Raw genomic sequence first — 23,466 nt, 5'->3', positions numbered from 1 at the left:
CCCAGAGATAAATCCACACAAATATATGGTCAACTGATCTTTAACAAGTGTGCCAAAAATGCACAGTAGGGAAAGGATAATCTTTTCAACAAATGGTGTTTGGAAAACTGGATATCCACATGTAAAAGAATGAAATTGGACCCTTATCTCACACCTTAAATAAAAATCAATTCAAAATGGATTAAAGATCTAAGCATAAAACCAGAAACTATAAAACTCCTAGAAGAAAACATAGGGGGAAAGCTTCATGACATTGGTCTTCACAATGATTTCTTGGATATGACACCAAAAGCACAGGTAAGTGTGACTGCATCAAACTTAAAAGCACAGCAAAAGAAATCCAAGGGGGTGAAAGGCAATCAGTGGAATGGGAGAAAATATTTGCAAACCATATATCTGATAAGAGATTAAGTTCCAAAATATGAAAGGAACTCCCACAACTCAATAGCAAAAAAAAAAAAAAAAAATCCTGATTTAAAAATGGTCTCAGGACTTGAATTGACATTTCACCAAAGATTTACAAATGGCCAAGAGTATATGAAAAGATGTTCAATGTCACTAATTACCAGGGAAATGCAAATCAAAACAAAAGGGACAACTGCTGTGGATGTGGAGAAATCAGAATTCCCGAACTCCTTTGCTAGGAACGCACATGGTGCAGCCACTATGGCAAACAGTATGGAGGTTCCTCAAAAAACTAAATATAGAACTACCTTATGACTCAGCAATCCACTTAGGGCTACTTATCCAAAAGAACTGAAATGAGGATCTTAAAGAGATTTCTTCCTTCCCACGTTTATAGCAGCACTATTCACAATAGCTAAGATGTGGAAACAACCTAAATGTCCATCGATGGAAGAATGGAGTTTTTTAAATGTGCTATATACGTACAACAGAATGTTATTCAGCTTTAAAAAAGATGGAAATCCTGCAATATATGACAACAGGGGTGAACCTTGAGGAAGCTATGCTAAGTTAAGCCAGTCGCAGAAGGATGTATACTGCATGATTCTGCTTCTTTAGGGTATCTAAAATAGTCAATCTCTTAGAAGCAAAGAATAGAATGGTGGTTGTCAGGGGCTGCGGGGAGGTGGAAATGGGGAGTTGCTGATCAACAGGTATAATATTTGTTTTGCAAGATGAGTAATTTTAGAGATCTGTTTACAACATTGTGCCTATAGATAACAACAGTGTATTGTAAACTTTAAAATTTGTTAAGAGGGTAGATCTTAAGTGTTCTTACCACAATAAAATAAAAGAGGGAGGGAGAGAGTAGAGAGGATGGAGCTAAGAGATAGGATCCAGTGGCTGAATGTCTGTAGGGGGTGAACATACAAGTTTTCTATTCCTGTGTAACACTTACTACAAACTTAGTTTAAAACAACACCCATTTTTAGCTCACAGTTCTGCAGGTCAGAAGTCCAGGCATGGCTGAGTTCTCTGCTCAGGTCTCCCAAGTCTAACATCAAGGTTTTAGCAGGACTTACTGCTCATCTCACTTGGAGCTCAGGGTCCATTTCCAGGCTCAGCTGGTTGTAGGCAGCATTCAGTTTTTGCAGTTGTAGGACCAAGGTCCTAGCTTTCTTGCTGTCAGCTGGGGACGGCTCTCAGGTCCTAGGGGCTAATCGTATTCATTGCCGTGTGGTCCCCTCCATCCTCAAAACCAGCAACAGAGAATCTCCTCATATCAAATCCTTCTCACACTTCAAATCTTTTTTATTTTATTTTTTCTGTCAGGAAAAGCCCAGTCACTTTTTAGGGGCATACTTGATTAGACCACGGTAAATTCCTTTTTTTTAAAGGCACCTGATTTGAAACCCTTAATTCCATCGGCCAAATCCCTTTATAGGAACACCTAAATTAGTATTTGATTGAACAACTGGGAGAAGGTATAGTAGGTACACCAGAGGGTGGGGATTCTGGGGGTCATCTCCAAATTTTGCCTAACACAGTAGAGAAGTGAGGGTAGACTGGGAGAGAACTAGCTGGAGACATTGGAGGGTCAGTGAAGCCTGACTAAGGCTGAAAACACAGAAGGTGGGAGAGTTTTGGTGAGAAGGTGAGCTCAGATTTAGAATACATGAGATAAAGAGTTTAAAAGAAAAAAATCTCAACGAAGCAATTTTTTGTATATAAGAATATCTCCTGCCAGCCTGCCTTACAAGGGCTGAGCCCCAACAGTATTTTCTTTCAGAGGAATAGAAAACTATTGGTGAAAAAATAAGCTATTAAAAGGAACTGATCTTTAGGGAATATGGGGATAAAATAATTATACTTTATAGAAATATTTTGCTCCTCTCAGCTCTCTGAAAGTTCTAAAGAATATTCTCTAACTCATAATGGGTATAAAATGTGCCTGAAGATGTTTTATTCTCTAATTCTTGAGAGAACCTGGCCCCAAGTTTTCATTACAGTTGGTATTTCCACCCCATGGCAGGAAATGGCAGTCTGCTGGATAACGGTGCTGTACCAGTGGAAGACCTCAGTGTGAGAGGTTGCAAGGTAATGTTCCTCCTTCCTCCAAAACCTATCCATTAGTCTAAACTATCAACTACCCAGGGCAGCACTTCCAGAGACTGAAACGGCCTTCCACTGTCTAGTTATATACTTTTCCATTATTCCTCCCACCTTCCCACGAATTCTTGAGATGCCAGGCATTGCAGGTGGGGGAGAAGCACAGTGTAACCAACCCTCTTCTCTCATCCTGCAGAGATGAGGACATAGGAGGCGACACACTTAAGGATAAATAACTGCACGGTAACTGGCCCATTGCTGATAGACATATGCATGAGGTGCTGGAGAGATCAAGGATGGAAATGAAGGTCAAAATCCAGCCAGGGGACGGATCATGAAAGCCTTTTCATACGAGGACTGGCTTGTTTTATCTTGCTTTGTATTATAGATGCCTGGGAGCCAGTTCTCTTTCTTTTAATTTCAGAATTTGTCTCTCTTATTTTTTGTACAACTTTATTGAGGTAACATTTAGGTACAAGAAGCTGCATGATGCTTAAAGTGTATAGTTTGATCAGTTTTGAAGTCATTACCATAATGAAAATAACAAATGTAGTCATTATCCCCCGAAGTTTCCTCGCAGCCCCTGGTAATTCCTCTCTTCCTTCCCCTCATCCTGGCAATCACTGATCTGCTTTCTGTCATTATGGATTACCCTGAATTTTCTAAAGTTTTCTATAAATGAAACCATACAGTATGTTCTCTTGTCTAGCTTCTTTTATTCACCATAACCATCTTGAGATTCATCCATATTGTTGCATGTCTCATTAGCTTATTCTTTCTTATTGTGGAGCTCTAGTCCATTGAGTGGATAAACCATAATTTGCTTATCCTTTTTGCCTGTTGATAGGTGTTTAGGTTATTTCCAGTTTGGGGCTATTTCAAATCATGCTGACATGGACATGTGTGTACAAGTTTTTATGTGAACTTATGCTTTTGTTTTTCTTTGATGAATATCTAGGAGTAGAATAGTTGCGTTGTGTGACAGAAGTATGTTTCACTTAAGAAACTGCAAACTTGCTTTCCAAAGTGGCTGTGCCATTTTGTCCTTCCCTCCAGCAATGTATGAGAGTCCCAGCTGCGCCACATCCTTGCCACCACTTGGGATGGTCAGTCTTTTTCATTTCAGCCAACCTAAAGTCTGAATAGTGGTGTCTCATTATAGTTTCAATTTGCATTTCCCTGTTGACTAATGACATTGAGCGTATTTTTATATACTTATTGGCCATATATATATATATATTTTTTTTTTTTTTTCTTTTCTGAGGTATCTGTTCAAATCTTTTGCTCATTTTTTATTATTGAGTTGTAGACACTGAGGGGATGTAAGCAAGAGACTGCCATAATCAAATTTATGTTTTAGAAAAATCACTCAAGCAGGAAATACTGAGGATGAGTCACACCAGGGCCAGACTGCAGAAGAGAGGCCAGTGCGGTTATTGGAATAGGTCCAGCAACAGATGCTAAGATAGTGGCATTGGGTTAAGGAGAGACATCTCTGAGGTAGAACTGAGAGGTACTTGTGACCATTTTTGCACATGAAAGTTAATCAAGGGAATCAAATTCAGTTGGAAATGAGGGTCTGGAATTCAAGAAAAATAATACCTATATAACACTCACTATGTGCCAAGCATAGCTCTGGGCATCATCACAGGTATTAACTCAGTTAACTAGTTATTTACACCTAAATTTGTCTGCTTCCTGCCTCCTCATCTCTGCAAGATGACCAAAGAAAAGGTTTAGTTATACTGGGTTCCTCTCCCCCTCATAACAATCCTAGTCAGGTGGGCGCTATTATTATTATTATTTTATTTATTTTTTTTTTTTTTGCAGTATGCGGGCCTCTCACTGTTGTGGCCTCCCCCGTTGCGGAGCACAGGCTCCGGACGCGCAGGCTCAGTGGCCATGGCTCACGGGCCCAGCCGCTCTGCGGCATATGGGACCCTCCCAGACCGGGGCACGAACCCGCATCCCCTGCATCGGCAGGCGGACTCTCAACCACCTGCGCCACCAGGGAGGCCCGGGCGCTATTATTATTAACCCACATTTTACAGATGAGGAGACCGAGACACAGAGTGAATATTAAACGTATAGAAGCCAGTACGGTTTAAAGGCTAGCAAATGTGGTTTAGGCAGCAGGCGACTCGGACTTTAAAAGCTATATCTATCATATACTGGCTGCATAACCTTGGGCAAGTGTTTTAGACTATATGCAACTCCTTTTCAGATTGTTGTGAACAGTGAATGAGGATACATGTTAGCAATTCCTAGAACAAAATATGTGCCCAACATGCTTTCCAGTAGATGCAGCCACAGGGAAGAATGAGATTGTCCAGGGAAAAGAACAAAGATGGGGAAAGATGGAACTGAAGAAGCATCACCTTGGTGGACAGAGTGTGAGGAATAAAGAAAAGGGAACTGGGAGAACACATGTTCGTAATACATCAGGACTACACAGTAGGACACAGATTAACCTCCTAGCTTTCTAACGAGGGCAAACGGGTACATATCTTGTACACTAGACTCTATGTCAAGACACACTTTCTACAAAATAAAGAACTTCTGGAATATATTGTAACCAAAGTTGAGGTGTGATATTTGTGAGGCATTCATTCATTTTTAAAAAAATTGAACTACAGGGCTTCCCTGGTGGCACAGTGGTTGAGAGTCCGCCTGCTGATGCAGGGGACACGGGTTCATGTCCTGGTCCGGGAAGATCCCACATGCCGCAGAGTGGCTGGGCCCATGAGCCATGGCTGCTGAGCCTGCGTGTCCGGAGCCTGTGCTCCGCAATGGGAGAGGCCACAGCAGTGAGAGGCCCGCGTACCGCAAAAAAAAAAAAAAAAAAAAAACCTGAACTACAAAAGCACGATGTGCTAAATAGAAAACAATTCAAATAATACAAAAAGGTACGTACTAAAAAGCAAGACTTCTCAGTACCGCCACTCTCCCTAGGTGGACCACATTAACAGTTGGTTTGGCACCTTCATACCTTTTTTTATATACCTTTACATACAAGAATGTAACATCCTTTCAGGTCTATACACATTATTAATATGTACATTATAATAAAATAATACAGAAAGAACCACCTCATATTTTACAATGGTAGCATAGTGGTCAAAACTATATTTTACAATTGTATATCATTCTCTCACTGCTAATAGTAAGACTGATTATAATTTTTCCAAAATAAATTCTACTGCATTTGACATTCCTGTACAAATATGAGTTTGCAAATGAAACTGGTCTAGGGCCAAGTGTATTTTAAATTTTCAGGGAACTGCAAAATTGCCCTGCAAAAATGTTTTAGCAACTTGAAGCCCACCACTATAAAATAATAGCTAATATCTATTGAACATTAACCAGATACAAATACTGTACTGGGGGCTTTATGTAAAACATCTCAACAAACCCTACTGTGTTGTCCTGTTACTACTACTTCTGCTTTATAGATAAGGAAATGAAGGTGCAGGGAAGATGAGTAATTTGAATGAGGTAACATAGCTAAGAAGTGATATAGGAGTGATTTAAATCCAAATACTTTAAATGTATTATTGTCTGTAAGTTTTGCTGATTCTTTTACCTATCACTCTTGGTTTTATTCATAACTTCCTCTTTCATAAATTCATTTTCATTGCTGGAGTACATCTTTGAGTCTTTTCTTCCAGGAAGAATATAAGGGTGACAAAACTGGCTACGTCCTTGTACGCCTAAGTGAGTCTGTTTTATTGCCACTCTTGAATGATAGTCTAGCTGGTTACAGAATTCTAGACTTATACTCATTTCCCCACAGTACTTGCTGTGCCTTTGTTATCTAATATCCTATTGCACATGAGACATTGGATGCCCAGCAGGTTTTTCATTTCCTTCTAGGTAATCTCACTCTCTCTCTTTCCCCCACTCTATCATGCTATGGGACTCTTTCTATTGCTGAGGTTCACAAATTTATGAAAGAAGTACTTAGAACTTTAAAGTGATTCTATCTTCAATTTAGGTAAATATATTGTTTATTTCATGTTTTTAGCTTAATTTTCTCCTAATGAGAAACTGTACTACATGGATACTGGATCTCCTGGATCTACTTTCTTTTTTTAAATTAAAATATAGTTGATTTACAACATATTAGTTTCAGGTGTACAACATAGCAGCTCAACATTTTTATAGCTATACTCCATTTAAAGTCACTACAAAATAATGGTTATATTTCCCTGTTCTGTACAATACAACCCTGTAGCCTATCCACTTTGTACATAGCAGTTTGTACCTTTCAATCCCCTCCTGCCTCTCACTCCCTCCATCTCCCCACTAGTAACAACCAGCCTGTTCTCTGTACCTGTGAGTTTACTTCTGTTTTGCTGTAGTCATTCATTTTAATTTTTAGATTCCACATACAAGTGATAACATACAGTATTTGACTTTCTCTTTCTGACTTATTTCACTAAGTGTAACACCCTCTAGGTCCATCTATGTTGTTACCAATGGCAGAATTTCATTCTTTTAATTTATCTGTTGATGGTCATGAAAGTTGCTTCCATATCTTGGTTATTGTAAATAATGCTGCTATGAAAATTGGGGTGCCTATATTTTTTTGAATTAGTGTTTTCATTTTCTTCGGATATATACTTAAGAGTGCAATTGCTGGATCATATGGTAGTTCTATTTTCAGTTTTTTGAATCTCTATACTGTTTCCCATAGTGGCTACTACACTAACTTACATTCCCACCAACTGTGTACTAGGGTTCCCTTTTCTCCATATTCTCGCCAACATTTGTTATTTGTGTTCTTTTTGATGACAACTATTCTGACAGATGTGAGATGATATCTAATTGTGATTCTGATTTGCCTTTCTCCGATGATTAGCAATGTTGAGCATCTTTTCATATGCCTATTGGCCGTCTGTATATCTTCTTTGTAAGACTGTCTATTCAGCTCTGCCCATCTTTTAATTGGATTGTTTGTTTTTTTGATATTGAGTTTTACGAGCTGTTTATATATTTTGGATATTAACCCCTTATCAGTCATATCATTTGCAAATATTTTTTCTCATTCAGTAGGTTGTCTATTTGTTTTGTTGATAACTTCCTTTGCTGTGCAGAAGCTTTTAATTAGGTCCTATTTGTTTATTTTTGCTTTTGTTTCTTTTACCTTAGGAGAGAGATCCAAAAAAATATTGCTATGATTTATGTTATACAGTGTCTCCCTATGTTTTCTTGTAGGAGTTTTAGGGTTTCAGGTCTTACATTTAGCTCTTTAATCCATTTTGAGTTTGTTTTTGTATATGGTGTGAGGAAATGTTCTAATTTCACCCTTTTACATGTAGCTGTCCAGTTTTCCCAGAACTGCTTATTGGAGAGACTATCTTTTCTCCGTTATATATCTCCTTTGTTGTGGATTAGTTGACTGTAAGTGTATAGGTTTATTTCTGGGCTCTCTATTCTGTTCCATTGATCTACGTGCCCATTTTTGTGCTAGTACCATGCTGTTTTGATTACTGTAGCTTTATGGTATAGTCAGACAGCATGATACCTGAAGCTTTGTTCTTTCTTCTGAAGATTGTTTTGACTCGTTGGGGTTTTTTGTGGTTCCATAAAAATTTTAGAATTATTTGTTCTAGTTCTAGTGAAAAATGTAATGGGTATTTTGATAGGGTTTGTATCAATTTGTAGATTCCTTTGGGTAATATGGACATTTTAACTATATTAATTCTTCCATCCATGGACACAGGATATCTTTCCATTTCTTTGTATTATCTTCAGTTTCCTTCATCAATGGTTTATAATTTTCAGAGTATAGGTCTTTCACCTCCTTGGTTAAGTTTATTTCTAGATACTTTATTCTTTTTGATGCAATTTTAAATGGGACTTTTCTTGTTTTCTCTTTCTGGTAGTTCATTAATAGTGTATAGAATATAGCATATGTCTATATATTAAACTTGTAATCTGCAACTTTATTGAATTCATTGATTAGTTCTAATATTTTTTTGGTGGAGACTTTAGGGTTTTCTATATATAGTATCATGTCATCTGCAAACAGTGATGGTTTTTCATCTTCCCTTCCAATCTGGATGTCTTTTATTTCTTTTTCTTGTCTGATGTCCATGGCTAGGACTTGCAGTACTATGTTAAACAAAAGTGGTGAGAGTGGGCATCCTTGTCTTGTTCCTGATCTTAGAGGAAATACTTTCGAGTTTTCACCATTGAGTATGATGTTGGCAATGGGCTTGCCATATATGGCCTTTATTCTGTTGGGTTATGTTCCTCTATACTCACTTTCTTGAGAGTTTTAATCATAAATGGATGTTGAATTTTGTCAAAAGCTTTTTCTGCATCTATTAAGATGAACATATGATTTTATTCTTCACTTTGTTAATGAGGTGTATCACATTGATTTACAGATATTGAACTATCGTTGCATGTCTGAATAAATCCCATTCAATCATGACGTATGATCCTTTTTATATATTGTTGAATTTGTTTTGCTAATATTTTCTTGAGGATTTTTTGTATCTATATTTATTAGAGATACTGGCCTGTAATAATTTTCTTTAATCTTTCTTTTTTCTTTCTTCCTTGTCTTTGTCTGGTTTTGGTATCAGGGTAATGGTGGCCTCGTAGAATAAATTAGGGAGTGTTCCGCTCTATTTTTTTGGGAATAGTTTCAGAAGGATAGGTATTAGGTGTTTAGATGTTTGGTCGAATTCTCCTGTGAAGCCATCTGGTCCTGGACTTTTGTTTGCTGAGAGGTTTTTTTTTTTAATACAAATTCAATCTCACTACTAGTGATCAGTCTGCTCAGATTGTCTTTTTTCCTTTTTCAGTCTGGGAGTTTGTATGTTTCTAGGAATTTTTCCATTTCTTCTAGGTTGTCCAATTTTTTTGGCATATAACTTCATAGTATTCTCTTATGCTTTTTTTGAATCTTTGTGGTATCAGTTGTTATTTCTCTTCTTTCATTTCTTATTTGTTTGGGTCCTCTCTTTTTTTTTCTTGATGAGCATGGATAAAGTCTTATCAATTTTTTCTTGTTTATTTTTTCAAAAAAAACAGCTCATGATTTCTTTGATCTTTTTTATTGTATTTTTGTTGTTGTTCTCTATTTTTAAATTTCCTCTCTGATGTTTATTATTTCCTTCCTTCTGCTGACTTTGAGCTTTGCTTGTTCTTTTTCTACTTCCTTTAACTGGCAGATCAGCTTATTTGAGATTTTTCTTGTTTCTTGATGTTGGCTTATGTGGCTATAAACTTCCCTCTTAGAACTGCTTTTGCTGCATCCCATAGATTTTGGAGTGTTGTGTTTCCATTTTCATTTGTCTCAAGGTATTTTCTGATTTTCTGCTTTCTCTCTTCATTGACCCATTGGTTTTTTAGTAGCATGTTTTTAGTCCCCACATGTTTGTTTTTCTCATTTTTCTTTCTGTAGTTGATTTCTAGCTTCATACCACTGAGGTTAGAAAAAATGCTTGATGTAATTTCTATCTTCTTAAATTTGTTGAGACTTATTTTATGGCCTAGCAGGTGGTCTATCATGGAGAACTTTCTATGTGCACTTGAAAAGAATGTGTAATCTGCTGTTTTGGGATGAGATGTCCTGTAGATATCTATAAAGTCCAACTGGTCTATTGTGTCATTTAAGACAAATTTTGCCTTATTGATTTTGTGTCTGGATGATCTGTCCACTGATGTAAGTGGGGTGTTACAGTCCCCTACTATTATTGTTTTATTGTCAATTTCTCCCTTTATGTCTGTTAATATTTTCTTAATGTATTTAGGTACTCCTGTATTGGGTGCATATATGTTAATGACTGTGATATCCTCTTTTTGTATTGATACTTTTATAATTATATAGTGCCTTTCTTTGGCTTTTGTTATAGACTTTGTTTTGAGGTGTATTTTGTATAATAGGAGTATAGCTATCCCTGCTTTCCTTCTGTTTCCATTTCCATGAAATATCTTTTTCCTTCCCCCTCACTTTCAGTGTGCGTGTCTTTAGCTCTAAAGTGAGACTTTTGTAAGCAGTATATGGGTCTTTTATTTAATCCAATCTGCCACCCTATGTCTTTTAACTGTAGCATTTTAATTGATACTTAAAGTGATTATTGATAAGTATGTACTTATTCCCATTTTGTTATTTGTTTTCTCGTTGCTTTTGTAGTTCTCTGTTCTTTTCTTCTTTTTGTTTCTTCCCTCATGGTTTGATGATTTTCTTTAGTGGCATGCTTGTGTTCCTTTTTTCCCGTAGTTTTTGTGTATCTATTATGGGTTTTTGATTTGTGGTTACCAAGGAGTTCATATATGTTGACTGGAACTATATCTACTTGTTTTAAACTGGTAGTCACTTAAGTTCAAACACATTCTAAAAGATCTTCATTTTTTACTCCCTTTCCCCCCATTTTGTGTTTTTCATGTCATATTTTACATCTTCATGTTTATCCCTTCACTATTTATTGTAGTTTTAGATGATGTTACACTTTTATCTTTTAATCTTTGTACTAGATTATTTAAGTGGTTGATTCTTTGCCTTTACTCCTGGGATTTTTCCTTTTCTACAGATACTTACTTGTTCTTGTAACCTTTTCTTTTCTACACAGAGAAGAACCTTTAACATTTCTTTTAGGGTAGGTTTACTATTTATGAACTCTTTTAGTTTTTGCTTGTCTGAGAAATTCTTTATCTCTCCTATTCTAAGTGATTATCTTGCTCTGTAGGGTATCCTAGGTTGCAGGTTTTTCCCTTTCAGCACTTTAAATATATCTTGCCACTCCCTTCTGGCCTGCAAAGTTTCTGCAGAAAAAGCTGATAGCCTATGGGGGTTCCACTGCATATAACTCTTTGTTTTTCTCTTGGTGATTTTAGAATCTCTCTTTAACTTTTGCCACTTTAATTATGACATGTCTTGGTGTGAATGTGTTTGCAGTCACCTTGTTTGGTACCCTCTGTGCTTCCTGTACCTGGATATCTGTTTCCTTCTTCAGGTTTGGGACGTTTTCAACCTAATTTCATCAAATACATTTTTGACCCCTTTCTCTCTCTCTCTTCTCCTTCTGGGACCCCTGTAATGTGAATGTTGGTACACTTGATGGTGTCCCAGAGGTCCCTTAAACTGTTCTCATTTTTAAAATTTTTTTATTTTTGCTGTTCTGATTGGATAATCTCCATTACTTTGTCTTCCAGATCACTTGTGCATTCTTCTCTATCACCTAGTCTCCTGTTAATTCCTTCTAGTGTGTTTTTCATTTGTTACTATATTCTTCATTTACGACTGGTTCTTTTTTACATTTTCTAGCACCTTGTTAAAGTTCTCACTGTGTTCATCTATCCTTTTCCTTAATTTAGTTAGCATTCTTACTGCTAATGCTTTGAACTCTTTATCTGGTAAATTTTATTGTTTCATTCGTTTTTTTTTTTTCAGGGGTTTTCTCTTGTCCTTTCAACTGAAACAAATTCCTCTGTCTTCTCATTTTGCTCATCTTTCTCTGAGTCTATGAATTTAGGGGAAATAGTTACCTATTCCAGCCTTGAAGGGATGTCCCCATATGGGAGCATCCCTGTACAGTTGCATATGCCCTGTAGCTTTGGCGGGAGAGCTGGATCTGATGTGAGCACCAGTCATGCTTCCTCTAGGGTGTGCTGGCACCTGTCATCTTGGTAAGAGTTGGGACTGGAGATGGACAGGCTAGAGCCATGGCCAGGTGTTTGTGCCAGGGCTTCTCCTCTGGTCAGTAGCCAACATCACTTTATTGCAGGGTTGTTCAGGTCCCAAGTTGTTGAAACAGAAGTCCTGAGGCTCAGGTCCGAGCTGACTCTCTTCTGTCAAGTGTGTATTCTCCTGTCTCTTAGCACCAGCACCCTTGCCCTAGAGGGGAGCAGCACTGGAGCAAGAGGGGCTGCAGTGGGTGCCTGGTGTGGATCAGGGTATGGACTGTGGCAGTCCTGGCCCCAGAGTCCTGGACCTCTCTGTAAGCACCTGTAATGGCTGTCCCTGCCCCATTCAGAGGCCATTCTAGGTCCAAGCCAGTTCCGTCCCTCACAACTGAGCACTCCTCTCCTCCATGGCTGCTGTCATCCTAGTGTGGAGCTGTGTCACAGAGCAAATGGCGCCTGAGTGGGCGCTTGGCTCAGGCTGGGGTATGCTGCAAGGTGGTTGGGGGAAACCGGCCAGAGTCCCGTGCAGTTTCAATCTGCTCTCTCTGCTTTGTTTCAGGAGTAAGCAAGTCTGTGCACTCTCCTCACAAGCGGAGTCTAGGTTTCTTACAGCCCTCTGGTTAGTCCCACTGATTTTCAAACCAGCTAAGGTGACTCGTCTTTTCAGTGTCAGACCCCAGGGCTGGGGTACAGAATATGTGGCTCGAAGCCCTCATTCCCCAGGGGGAATCTTCGCCCACGTATCCCCCTCTTCTTCTGGGTCCCCTTCCAGGGGCACAAGTTCCAATCTGATCGCTTCTCTTTCCTTCCTACCCAATTCCGCGTGGATCTTTCTTACAGCCTTGGTTGCACAGGAGTCTTTCTGCCAGCCTCTAGTTAGTTTTCATTGAGAATTGCACCACATGTAACTGCACTTTGATGTGTTCATGGGGAGAGGTTAGCTCTGTGTCCTCCTACTCTGCCATCTTGATCTCCTCCCTTTGGATTTACTTGCCATGTCTCACAATTTTTCTCAGTTTTCATCCTTATGCTATTAAAATTGTGTTCTGGGAGAGTCTGTGATCTTTCAACTTAGTATTTGGGTCTGTAGTAATGTCTACTCTCATATAATCTCATTATATGTTTTTGGAAAATATTATCAACTTTAAAGCTATTTTCTTCTGCAGCAGTATCCCCAAGGATAGTACTTGATGCTCAGTCACATATTAATCATATCAAAGCATAATATTAAAACAGGATGAGCAGTACAGCTCAAAGGGTGCAAAATAGATGGGATTTGAATAGCCATCCATCTGAAGCAGCAATAATCACTCCTATCATACTCAATGGTCTCTTTCTATAAGAGAGATTTTTGTGACATCCCTTCTGTTATCCTGAAATGAAATCCACAGATATAGTGTAGTCTGCACAGTTAAAAAGAAACCCCAGGGACTTCCCTGGCAGTCCAGTGGTTGATAATCCACGCTTCCACTGCAGGGGGCACAGGTTCAATCCCTGGTTGGGGAACTAAGATCCCGCATGCCACGCAGTGCAGCAAAATAAAATAAAATAATAAAAAATAATAAAATGGGGCTTCCCTGGTGGCGCAGTGGTTGAGAGTCCGCCTGCCGATGCAGGGGACACGGGCTCGTGCCCCGGTCCGGGAGGATCCCACATGCTGCGGAGCGGCTGGGCCCGTGGGCCATGGCCGCTGGGCCTGTGCGTCCGGAGCCTGTGCTCCGCAACGGGAGAGGCCACAGTGGTGAGAGGCCCGCGTACCACAAAAAAAAAAAAAAATAATAATAATAATAAAATGGAACCCCAGTGTAATATAAGGGAGAAGGAAAAGGAGAGCAATGGAAAGTAAAATAGCTCACATTGTGAGATGTAAATGCTCAAGCAGCAGTTCCCCAAAGACAGCAGTGATCACGTGCATGGGGAAGGTTCACACATCGTGGCATGGGTGTGTCCTGACATGCAATGTTGGAGACTGACAGCATGAGTGGTATTGCCATTAGTGACATGATGTTCCAAAATAGTGAAAAACTCTTGGTAAACTTCTGAAAAAATGAAATACTATCTTCCTTTGATTTACATGGTAGCGCATTCCTGGAAAAGTCAGTGTATATTACAACCTAGCCAAAATACCACTCATGTTATTCTTTCCGGAGTTGCTTGAGCCAGTGTTTATTTTTATTTTTTTTTTCCTTTGGAAAAGCTTTTAAGGCAACAAGTTTTCCTGAGCTCAGTCTTTTAGTCCTAGTCCATAGATTCTGAAAGTTACATTGTTATTTTCTGAATAATCTACAATTTTATTTTTAGTTAGTCCATGATCAGAATACTTTTTTAAATTTTGAGTTTTTCTAAGAGGTCTTTTATTGGTGTTTACTTGTTATTCATCCTTAGTTCTGTTGGACTGTGGTCACTAGATGTAATTTGAAGTATTTAAATATTTTGGAATTTAATGAGGTTTTTCTTGTAGCTTACTTGAGGACTGGGTTTTATAAGTGCTCAGTGTGGCTCTTGAATAGAAGGTATAATCTCAGTTTGCAGGAATAAGCATTCTTTCCATGGCTATGAGATTGGCTGAGGAACTGTGATACATGGACCTTCTATAACAATTTTCTTCAAGGTCTAAGAGAAGTATTTTAAAGATTATCAAATAACATGGTTTTATTGACTGCACTTCTCAAGGTTTTACCCTTTGTCTTCGATGCTCCTCCTTTTGTGGCTTATACCACTGATTACTAAAGAATTACTTTTTGACCCAACTGATAAACATTGAACTCAATTTTGATATTATTATTGTGCCTTCTGTTTTCTTATTTTTTATTTTTTTGCTTTCTTTTTGTTTGCATCTGCCTGGCTTATTTTTGTCAATCCTCTTACTTTAAATCTTTCTCTCCTTGAAGAATATGGTTGATGTCCATTTTTGATGTAGTTGAAAAATGGTCTCAATACATGAGTTCATGGCATTTAAATCTGTAATAAGAGACCCATTTGGCCTTGTTTCTGTCATCTCATTTAATGGAGTCTCTTTCTGATTCCTCTTTGTATTTACTTTCAATTCCACAGATGATTGCCTTCAAATACTTTTTAAAAATTTAACTAATATTTAAGCACGTTTATATTTCTTCCTTCTTTCTTTCATCCTCAGTTGTTTTCGTATCTTCTAGATTCCTAAGAGCAATGTATTTCCCTAAGTTATTACTTTATGTTATATAGCTCTTCATTGACATGTACAATAATTACATTTTGTAGCCATTGTTATTTAAACATATTGCTATTTATGTCTTTTCTCTGTTTAAGTGGAGCCAGTGATAACAAACAGCTCACCTACTACTAACTAGCAAAGTGCCAGGCACAGAGCAGGGGCCCAATGAATGGAGCCTTTAGGTATTACTAATGCCCAGGTCAGATTAAACAGTTAAAGAGGTATTACTTTGTCCAAAATGGTAGACTCACAACCATGATAAATTTGGAAACCCAAAAACATATGAACAACTTTCCCCAAACTTAAATTTTATCCATATTGTGGAGGGAAAAAACGTGGAACCCAAGAAAAATAAAATTTAAATGGGATCTCTTGCTTTAGTTTTCACTACAAGTTCCAGAACGTTTTAAAACTCAATGCATCATGGCAGGGCACGTGACATCTTTGGAAAGTGAACGTAGATACTGGGAGTGGCCTAGGTTGTCATGGATACTGCTTTCCATTAGGAACGCTTCCAGCAGCAAGTAAAACAACAGCTTAATATTAACACTTTTTAATAGAACATCTTTTCCAGTCTTATTGATATAATTAACATTGTGTAAGTTTTTTTTTTTTTTTTTTTTTTTGCGGTACGCGGGCCTCTCACTGTTGTGGCCTCTCCCGTGGTGGAGCACAGGCTCCGGACGCGCAGGCTCAGCGGCCATGGCTCACGGGCTTAGCCGCTCCGCGGCATGTGTGATCTTCCCAGACTGGGGCACGAACCCGTGTCCCCTGCATTGGCAGGTGGACTCCCAACCACTGCGCCACCAGGGAAGCCCAACATTGTGTAAGTTTAAGGTGTACAGTGTGATTTGATGCATGTATATATGATGAAATGATTACCACAATAAGGTTATTTAACACTTCCATCACCTCACATAATTACCCTGTGTGTGTGTCTGTTGATAACTCTTTTAGCTACTTTCAAGCATGTTACACACTGTGGTTAACTAAAGTCACCATGCTGTACATCACATCCCCAGAACTTATTCATCTCATAACTGGAAGCTTGTATCTTTTGACCAACCTCCCCCTTTTCCCTCCAAACCCTGGTAACTACCATTCTATTTTCTATTTCTGAGTTCAGCTTCTGTAGATGCCATATATAAGTGATAACATATAGTTATTTGTCTTTCTCTGACTTACTTTAGTTAGAATAATGCCCTCAAGACACATCCATGTTGTCACAAAAGGCAGAATTTCCTTATTTTTAACTGTTGAATAATCTTCATGTATGTGTGTGTGAGCGCATCCTCCCATTCTTCATTCATCTGTTGAGGGACACTTGCTGTTTCCTTGTCTCAGCTGTTGTGAATAATGTTGCAGTGAACATGGAACGTGGGAGTGCAGATCTCTTTTCAAAATAGTGATTTCATTTTCTTCAGATATGTACCCAGAAGTGGAACTGCTGGGTCATATGGCAGCTCTATTTTTAGTTTTTTTAAGGAACTGCCACACTGTTTTCCATAGCGGCTGCCCCAATTTACATTCTCACCAACAGAGCGTAAAAGAACATTGCTTTTTCAGTAATTAGAGGAAGGAGGTCCCAGGATTTTTTTCAGCAGCTCAGTGATGTTATGGATTTAGGATCTTTTCCTTTTTCTACTCATTCATCTATAGATTGGCCTCAGTCGTCCACTGGTTTAGGGTTAGGGTTATGGCTGTCATCTTTGCAAGCACCTCAATATAACTGAAGCATCTCAAACAGGAAGCATGGGGGCAGGAGCATAAAAGGTTTTAACCTCATGCAGTTGTTTAAATCAGGGAAACAACTCTTACTCATAGCTCCTATGACAGACATTACCTCGAATTGGGTGGCATCACCAACTCAGATCCATCCTTGTGAAGAGGGGATTGTCATGATTGATTAGACCAATCATGATTCATCACTAAGGACTGGTACTCAGACAAAATAGAAACGTTGCATATTATGCTAAGTTTTTTGTATGTTTTTGATAATAGCCACTGTTTGAAGATCAGCCCACTATACAGGCATAGATAAATCAAGTTATATCTGACTAAAGCAACAGTGTTCTGAGAAAACTTTGTAAACTGCTGTGCATCAAAAGGATGAACAATCACTCCCCTAATGACCAAATCTCTCCTGTTTCCAGAACTGGCTCAAGTTCTAGAACCACCAGGAAGCACAACGCAGTGAAACAGTGTGGGATTGGAGGAAGCCTGACCACTGTTCAAGCCCCGATTCCTTACTCGTCCCCTGTTACCTTGGGCCAGGTACGGAAGCCAGCACCTTGGTTTTCTCAACTGTAAAATATGAAGCTACCACTCCCATACAAGGCAGCTGTAAGGATTAAATGAAATCACAGACAAATCATACAGATGTCTGACGTTAGTAAGGACAGTTTGGTCTGGCGGTGAGCAGGCCCACATAGGTGTATGTGAATAAGACAGCTGTTATAAAAGTAAAAATATTCCCTGCCCCCCAGAAGCTGAAGTGTAAGTGAGCACGCATTTGGAAAGGAAGTGCGGTAGCAGAAGGAAGGGCTGGGATACAATTAAGGGACATTTCTTTCAGCTGATATCAGTTATATTCTATACTAGTGGTTGCAAATAGAAATTGCTTCACTTTCCTGTTGAGAATCACCCAGTGAATTGTGGATGTATCATTTGCAAGTAATGGTATTTTTATAAAACAATAAAGCTGGTCATAGAAATTACTTAGGAAGCTTCCTGTGAATTTACTAACAGGAGAACTGTCTGTGTGGAGTAATTAAGAATATTTATGCAGCTACTCTTAAACTGTGGGGTGTGAGAGTGATCGCTGTGAAGCGAACTTACCATCAGCGAGCACGTCTAGCCCAGGTTTTGTTCCAAGCACATTACACGAATCAATTCTTTCATTTCATGCCCACAACAATCCTATGAGGTAAGCACTCTTATTATCTCCATTATTTTCTGGTGAGAAAACGACAGTGAGATTAAATGAGGTTATAAAACTCGTAATAGGCAGCATCTGAACTCAACACTCCAGCTCCAGATCCCACGCCCCTAACTGCTACATCCTACAGCCTCTCAGTGGAAGCAGAGCTGGGCTAACTTGTTCAGCGGCTTAAGCAAGGCCAGTGCCACTTAGCCTGTCTGTATAAGCAGGTGGCAGTCTGTCCTCACATGCAGAGCTGGAAAAGTCGACTTTGCCTACCTGGAACAGGGGCAGAGGCTGTGGGTGACGCTCAATGCCTGATGGAGAGAGGCGGGGCGGGGTGTCCCCATCGTGGACGGGCTGGGACCAACCATCCCATTCTTTGCTCCACAGCTTGAAATGGCTGGACCGTGTGGGTAAGAGCAAGGCTAGTGAAGTCCACCTCTCCAACAACCTGGATGAAACCGATTAATGTTTGAAACAAATATGAAATTTAATTTTAGACAGAGCCAGTTCAAATATATCACTTGGTGTCATTTAAAAAACAATTTTTTCCACCATTGGAAACAGTGAAGTAGATACCAAGTGCAAGAGCCATCTTCAAGAGAGTACACACATAATTTGAAGATACTTTATTAAGCTCAAAGGTTTTCCATTACTTTTATAAACTCTTACTAGTCAAAAAGAAAATAAATAATAAAAATCTGTATCTTCAGGAAACTTTTAACAACATAATTTCGTTTTACATGTTTGTCAATTTTAAATTATTACAATTTAGATACATTAAATCATTACACAATACCAGGAAGGTCAGCCTTAAAGATATCGATAATGTCTATATTGGTAAGTAAAATAATGGTTAAAAAAAAAAGAAGATTCCAGCATGTTAGTAATGGGAATATAGAATTATCTTCTTGATCTTGGATTTTAAATATATGGACTTAAAAAAACCAATATTCCTGTTCTCTCAAATAGTGGCTGACACTGTCTCAGAAGCAAGCTGCCTAAAGAACTAGTCTGTCCTTGCTAGAGAGGGAGCTGAGGATGCATAAAGTACAGAATCAAGGGCCCTTTGCAACATTAATCAGAGGCCATGGAGTTGGCCCTGCCACATTAAATTTTAACCGAATCTCTTTCTAAGCATCAAGGTGGCCATGTAAACGTCACTTGCAAGACCACGTATGTATATTACCCAATAAAAGATTTTTCAAATTGCTGAAGTGCCTCTTTTCATTATTTAAAAAAATAATGCCCAGCTCTCGTGTAGAAAGGGAGAAAGGCTGGACAAATATATTTCTATAACACCTCCACCACCACCACCAAAAAGGACTCCGTTTCTACCACGTTACACTATCTCTACCTCCGCAGGAAAGAATTGAGGCAATTGTCTGTAAATGAAAAACAAAACAAAACCAAAAACAAACCATGTACTATTTCTGAACAAAGAATTTGGACTGCCTAAATTATAATTCATTTCCTAGGAAGTCCTGATTTTTCGGAAATTTCAGTCAATGTTCAAAGAGAATATTCTACCCAAACCACCTAAGGAAGATTTGTACTTTCTTAGACCAGCCACACAACTATAAAGTATGGCTTCAGTATTAGATCTGGCAACCCACCAACCCCTTTTTAAACTAAATTGCTTACTATTTAGTTAATTAACTTAGAACTTGCTGTTTGGATTATGCTGTCAAGTAACAATGTCTGGTTATCTAACTATTTAGCTGTGAGTGTGTATCAAGGTATGAAATTTGACACGTCTGAAGGAAACTCAGTGAGTGATGCTATCAAATGTGCACACAGAACACACTTGTGGATCTGCATATGAATAAAGGTCAAATATTTACATGGAATGTTGACCCTGACTTATAAAACTACTATCTTAAATTATGATGTCTTTACATACAATTTATTTAATGAATAGCCTCATTTGATAATTAAAAAAATATGCCTTTCAAATATTTCATAAATATATAAAATTTCACTACACTCTTTTTCTTTAAACAGGACATCTAAACTCTCTTTACAAATCAACAAAAAATATTGTTTTTTCTGTTTGAAAGTCACAGATGCAATGATTTCTGATTGACAGGGTCTTATGGCATGCAAGAATGGGAGGACATGTTCTCTTATACAACTATGGACATTTCTGGTATTTTGAGCTATATAATTTACTCGCTGAAGATGAGTAGCATCAAAGAAAAATGAGAGATCCCATCTAAATATTTACAACAAAAGAGTCTTTCTTAAACTTCTTTAAAAATGGCAAGATTAGGATGATATCTGGCCAGTGTTAAGAAATATTTTGATGACAAAGAAATAAGTCAACATTACATGAAAAGTTTTCTAAAATATATCTTATAGTGCAATTTAAATATATTGTGATCAATTGCACACATTTGAAACATGATCACATTTTCTTTAACTGTAGCAGTAACATGTAAAACCTACTTTTAGAATAGGAATCATTCTTATAATTTATTGGGAAATCCAAAGCCAGATAACTGGCTCCAGAGTTTCTGGTGAGTCCAGAAATGTTGTCTGAGGATTTACAAATAAAAATGTCCTTTGTAATCTTACTTGCCCCAGAATATCACCATTCTTAAGCCACAAAGAAAGGTTTTTAGTTTCATAAATAATCATTTTTAAAAGCCCATCTTCCCTTATTAAACATTTGTTGAGTCACTGATATATGCACTCATAAGGCCTTCTCAAACTGCAACTGTGAATATATTGTGTCTACGTAAGAAAAAGGGTGCACTTGCAGAATAGTAAGAGGACTCAGCCTTACTGCCAGCCCAGGCGCCTCTATGATGACGTCTGGAACTCCTGAAGACCGCGAACTGAACGCATTCAGCGGCTGACATGCAAACTCCAAGGCAGTGATGACGTCGGAGACCAGCTGAAGCACTGAACTCCCGTGTACATTCTCCAGCTATGTCTCTCTAAAAAGTTCAACCCCATTTTGGAGATAGAGCTACACAGTCAGGACAACCAGAAGGCTCAAAGCTTTGCTCAGAATACGGTACTGTGCAGATTTTGACTTTGGACCTTAAACTCAAACACTGTGCTTGAAATAAGGCTGTAAAAAGATGCAAACAAAACCAACATTCAATTTTCACCAAGATTGCACATCTTAACAGTGATATAGATTAAAAACCCCTACCACCAAAATGGTAACTGATTTAATCATGCACTCTACAGAAAAGATAATTATGGAAATTTCCCTTAGTTATGAATGCAACCAGCTCACTGGAACCCAGTGGGTGTCTGTCTCCAGTTTGTCAAAAGTTGTTTTAAGCTCACTGAAGGCCATGGTGAGATCATCATTTACTATAGTTTTGTCAAAAAGATGACCATATTGACTTTCCATTATCTGGGCAGATTTAATCATTTCTTGAAAGTCTTCTTCCTACAAAAAGAAGTATTTTAAAAAATTGGTTAACCAGGCAATTTTATCACATCACGTCAATACAAATATTGCACAACTGGTTTATCTAATGTTGTTCTGTGTTCACTATTTCACCTCAGCCACGAAAGAAAATTATCCTCTTTAACTATAAATTCTTCAGAAGCCATAATTTCTAATACCCTCCTTCTCTATTTGCTTGTAACTAAACTGCCCTGACAAAAGTCAAAACTCCTGCCTTACCTGAATTTCAGGATAATTAGTCACTCGCTTATTACTACAGGGATATTTCAGTATTAAAGTAGAATTGTTTACCCTGAGGCTTTGCCTGCCTTGTTCACATTTATTCATAGCAAGGAATGTATAACAAACTAGTTTTTCAGAGTTGGATACATTTATGAAAGGACACTATGTCCTTCTACGTCTCAGTAAAAGTGGGAAGTGGGTCAGGGGCCCTTCATACTCACATTTTTGAAACCAGTAAGAATTTTAGTTGATTACAAAACAAGACTATATACATAAATGTGAGTTAAATCTTATGTTATCATTTATTATCTTCATTGAGAAATCTTCACATAGTATAATACTTTAATAAACAGTACAATAACTCTTTATACTGTGACATCCTGGAGTCTTTTCAGAGTCTACGTTTCAATGTCATAGAAGATTTTTACAACAACAGAAATTTTAATTTTAGTGTTAATCCAGAGCCCTGAGTAATTAACCTCATATAACAGTACCTGTTCATTATGGTTATGTATTGTCAGTACTTTAGAAAAAAGATATTTTCAAATACTGGGAATCAAAAACATTATCTGTACTTGGTAACCACAATTAATAGTTTACAAATTAATACAGACTAAAGTTAAAGATGAGTTAGTTAAGAGAGGGAGGGGAAAAAGCCTTCTGCCATTAAATTTCTCTGCTTTTTATTTTTGATCCTGAAGTAGAATACATCGTCTTATGGTTAAAAACAAAAAGCAATGAAAGGCCCTGCCAGAGTCATTCTAGTCACTAACAAACCACAGCTGCCATTTCTAATAACAGTCAAAGGAGATACAAATACAGATTGAATAATACAAGTCTACTTGTCCTACACCCGAAATGATGCTTTTTCTTTCACTATGCTAAATATGATGTTGATACAAACAGACAAGGTAAATTATTAAATTTTCATCTAGACTATTAATGAGTAATAGTAACTGACTTTGGTATGTTTCCCTTTAAAAATAAGGCTAGTTGAAAACTTAGTGGTCTAACTTTTTACATGTGCCTTCAAAAATTTTATAAGTACACATAATGGCATACAAAATAGCTCTGAGTCAGTGTAATATGAAGATCATTCACAGAAGCGCAGAAAGCAGTTACAGTGCAATCACTAAATACGTGCACCTAAATACAGTTCTGTCTCGCATGGGTGTTTGGATCACACCTTCATCTACTGCAGTCTCCCTAATGGAGTCACCACTGCACATATGATTTTAAGTCCTGCTTGTGTATTTTCAGTAAAGTATCCTCATACTCACCGTAAAGGGCTTTGCAGCACCTTGGTCATCTCTGCTTGAAATAATCTTTGCATTTTTTCTTGTCTCCCTCAAACGCTCTATTGATGGAGGCTTTATAAATATCACATAGGGCTTAAATTCTAGTGTCCTTAAGTGCTTCACTGTCTGCAATGAAGAAAATAAGTTTTCTTACATTTCTTCATAATGTTATGAGTCAGTTTTAAAACAAAACTGAATTCTCTAAGGAGAAAATTCCTTAAAATTATTTCCTAATTAAGGTTAG

At 38.0% G+C, this 23,466-nt stretch overlaps 1 protein-coding gene across 2 annotated transcripts in view; it reads right to left on the bottom strand.

Annotated features, from left to right (window-relative positions):
- Positions 1-21,379: 21,379 nt before the first annotated feature.
- MPP7 (MAGUK p55 scaffold protein 7) overlaps positions 21,380-23,466 on the bottom strand; it is a 267,458-nt gene continuing 265,371 nt past the window's right edge. For both annotated transcript variants that reach the window (XM_060095513.1, XM_060095514.1), the window contains 2 exons: positions 23,205-23,348; positions 21,380-21,681 (listed from right to left, as the gene is read on the bottom strand). In XM_060095513.1, coding sequence (XP_059951496.1) covers positions 21,502-21,681; positions 23,205-23,348 — 324 coding nt within the window. In that variant the 3' untranslated portion in view covers positions 21,380-21,501. The remainder of the gene's footprint in view (positions 21,682-23,204; positions 23,349-23,466) is intronic.

Source organism: Mesoplodon densirostris, chromosome 4 (assembly GCF_025265405.1).
Source record: "Mesoplodon densirostris isolate mMesDen1 chromosome 4, mMesDen1 primary haplotype, whole genome shotgun sequence".
Lineage (NCBI taxonomy): Eukaryota > Metazoa > Chordata > Mammalia > Artiodactyla > Ziphiidae > Mesoplodon > Mesoplodon densirostris.
This window is presented reverse-complemented; position numbering and strand designations above follow the sequence as displayed.